The sequence below is a fragment of the Morus notabilis genome, unplaced genomic scaffold (assembly GCF_000414095.1).
Source record: "Morus notabilis unplaced genomic scaffold, ASM41409v2 Scaffold95, whole genome shotgun sequence".
Classification (NCBI taxonomy): Eukaryota; Viridiplantae; Streptophyta; class Magnoliopsida; order Rosales; family Moraceae; genus Morus; species Morus notabilis.
In genome coordinates, this window is record NW_010365652.1 from 10,258 (window position 1) to 13,956 (window position 3,699).

General features: G+C 33.7%; 1 protein-coding gene across 1 annotated transcript; it reads right to left on the reverse strand.

The window, feature by feature from the left end:
- Positions 1-375: 375 nt before the first annotated feature.
- On the reverse strand, positions 376-1,425 carry LOC112093620. The gene has a single exon (XM_024172426.1). The coding sequence runs from the start codon at positions 1,423-1,425 to the stop codon at positions 376-378; it is 1,050 nt and encodes a 349-aa protein (XP_024028194.1).
- Between the last annotated feature and the right edge of the window lie 2,274 nt (positions 1,426-3,699).

The following is a 3,699-nucleotide window of genomic DNA, read 5'->3' on the forward strand; positions in this document are numbered from 1 at the left end:
AGGTTTGCAACACCAGATATTGTGTTAATATTAGCTTCAACTAATATAAGTTGGGAAAAACATCTTTTATCTTTAAGAATGGTGTGTGTTGTTCCGCTGTCTGCCAAGCAAAGGGCTTCACCATTAACTTTAGCACCATCTTTGTCATCATTGATATCCATATTTCTTCATAAAAATAAAATAAAGAATTATGAGAATATAACATACAAACCACAATCATATTTTTTTTATATAAAACACACTAGAAATAAAAACACACCAAAAATTACAAGACAAGCCCAAAATAAAACACACTGAAAATTACAAAACACACTAAAAATAAAAGCACCCCTTAATATAACACACTTAGGGTAATATGGTGCAAGAACATCATTTTCAAGCTATATTGATGTTTCCATCAGCAATTAAATTCTCAAAATTTCCATCATTATTCTCAAAGAAATCTGCGACATCTAAGTGCGAAAAGTCCGTGGGATCATGGTGTTCAGCAAGGTTTGTTTCTACACCTTTTCCTTTTTCTTTCAATGATGCTTGATAAAGATCAACAAAATGTTTAGCCGTGCGACATGTGCGTCGCCAATGTCCTCTCATGCCACACTTATGACAAACATCTTCATTATTCTTGGAGGCTTTATTTTGAGAACCTCTTTCTTCTTGTTTTTCCTCTTTATTCTCCCACTTCTGGTGGTGAGATGTGGTCTTCTTGAAATTTGAAGAGTTTTGGTTATTATAACCACGACCATAACCACGACCGCGACCGCGTCCGCGACCGCATCCGCGTCCGCGTCCACGACCTCGGCGGTGACGTTGACCACGCCCAAAATCATCAACAGATGCAGCATTCGCTTCAGGAAATGGTGTTGATCCAGTTGGATGGGATTGATGATTTTTCATCAACAGTTCATTATTTTGCTCGGCAACAAGCATACATGAAATTAACTCAAAATATTTTTTAAAGCCTTGCTCTCGATACTGCTGTTGCAGGAGCATATTAGAGGCATGAAAAGTAGAATATGTTTTTTCCATAACACTTTCTCCGCATAACTTTAATTGAGAAGTAATTTTAAACATTGCGGAATTATACTCGCTTACACTTTTAAAGTCTTGTAAACGTAGGTGCATCCAATTATAGCGAGCACTTGGAAGTATTACGGTCTTTTGGTGGTCATACCTTTCTTTCAAATTACTCCACAGGACATATGGATCTTTTACCGTCAAATATTCAATTTTCAATCCTTCATGGAGATGATGACGAAGGAATATCATCGCCTTCGCGCGATCCTGTGAAGATGCTTCATTTCCTTCTTTAATTGTTTCTCCGAGATTCATAGCATCTAGGTGGATCTCAGCATCAAGAGTCCAAGCTAAATAATTGTTGCCAGAAATATCAAGGGCAACAAACTCAAGCTTTGTAAGATTCGACATTGTGAAACTATTATATGACAAAAAAATAAAGTCAATAAGAATTTAAATGATAATTTATAATCAATCAAAAGGTTTAAAATATATGAATATCAAATATTAGGAATAGAAACTGACAACCGGGCACAACAATAATTATAACAATGAAAGAAAATATAGTACATGTGAATTAACTAAATCGAACGGGCACAACAATAGAGTATAATAACATGAAAAATAATATAATGAAACTGGTGAGGCAATGTTGTACTAGTAGACATAAATAATATGAACAAGTTAAAAACCAATCACACATATATATTAAAAAAAAACCAACGGAAAAACTTCACATAATTACATTTAAGTTAATGGTGAGAATAATCATAGTAATTCTACAAATATATAACCAGATACATATTAACAAAAATTGAATGGTATATAAAACTGATTGCAATAAAATAGTACTCAGGAAAAATTCTAAAGGCTGAATAAATATGTACATGTAAATCTGTAGTATTATTAAAGTATATATATAATACATAAACATATACATATGAGAAGAAAGAAAACGAGAGCAAAGAAACGTAGAAGGAGAACATGAATATAACATGTATGATCAATAGAATAAACGGACTACCTTCACAAACAGAAATACGTGGAAATGAAGGAGTTAGGAACACTGAAAGAGATTAAGGTAGAACTCGTGCTGATAACGTGTTATAAAATAATAGTAAAAACTATAATTGCAAGAAACTAAAAGAACAAGAGAGCATATGAGAGACAAGGAAGCTTTGTATTCTTGCTCGTAAGTAGTATCCATACAAGCAAATAGCTTCATTATTTATAGCCTAAGGATCATAACTAGAGGTCATAGGAGAAGACATAAGTTACATAGGTTACATGCAATATTAAGGAGGAGTTATGGAGAATAATATACAGAATTAAGAGGGGAAATAATGGGGTTTAAATGAGTGACTTAATATCCATGTAGGTTATGAAATACCAAGATGTTGCATCCAATGTAATTGATTTACAACACTTCTCACTAATTGTTTTTTTTTTTGTTGCTTTCCCTTTTTTTCCTTTATTTTATCCTCGTTTTATTTAGGTATTTTTTAAAAATACCCCTTAAAATAGAGCAATCTTTTATGTCTACCTTTTAACATTAGTTCATATATTTCTATTTTTTAAATTAGAACTAGTCAAATGGTAAATTTTTTTTAAAATGCTACTTTTAATAAGCCAGGTACTTAAAAGTAAAATCTATAATTTTCTGTTTTTATTTTGATTTCTTTTTTCCTTTTCTTCTTTCTCTTTTATTTTTCAACAATTCCTATAACTATAATTTTAAAGAAAATGTCCCGCCTGTGCAGACTAATATATAAATGAGAAGTAAACAAGTCATCTCAACAAACGAATTAAAAAAGAAAAAAAAAAAAGGTATCATAAAACGAAAAAGGTAAAAATCTGCAACTTGCATATGGCGAAATGAAAAGACTATGGTCTCATTTTAAACTCGTTTTAAAATGATTTTATTTTGTGTATGAAAATAAAAATAAAAACCTTTTCACTCTCAGGTAGGAATCATTTCTGAAAATACGTTTAGTAGTTTTATTCAAAAATAATTTTCAATATAAGAAAAAACTGAAACTCCGTTTAGTTTTACATTTTAAAAAACATGTAATAATATTTTAAATACCATTCAAGACTTTCCTCTCTTTCACTTCAATTGTTCAAGGCTTCAAGCCCAAATTGATGAACTTCTCACGAACCCAAAACAACCCGAATGCAAAAAACAAAAAAAAACAAAAAAAACAAAAAAACAAAAAAAAAAAACACTACTCTCATTAGACTTCTCAAGTGCAGATTAGCTCAGAAGATAAACAACCCAAAATTGATGAACTTCTCACTAACCCAGCCAAGCATAACCCTAGCATCATCGTCGTCGTCACGAAGCAGCCCGTCGAATCCGCTCCTCTGCTGCGCAAGCATTGTCGAGCCTACTCCTATGCTGCGAAAACCTAGATCCGTCAAGCCCACCCTTTTTGCGAGCTGCCACGAGCCCCATCGTCCCTTTCCACCGCCGCAACTCTCCTCTGCGATCCTGCCTTAGCGTCGCCTGTCGTTCGTAGCGAACCCACCACCTAGTTGCGAACACAATTGACATTTGAAACCCATCTCTGCTAAAACGACACAACTCCACAAAACTAAAGCGCGAAACCCTAGACCCAATTCAAACAATGTGCAAAATCATGTCCTCCACCCCAATCGCCGCCCTTGACCAAACTGGCGTCAGGC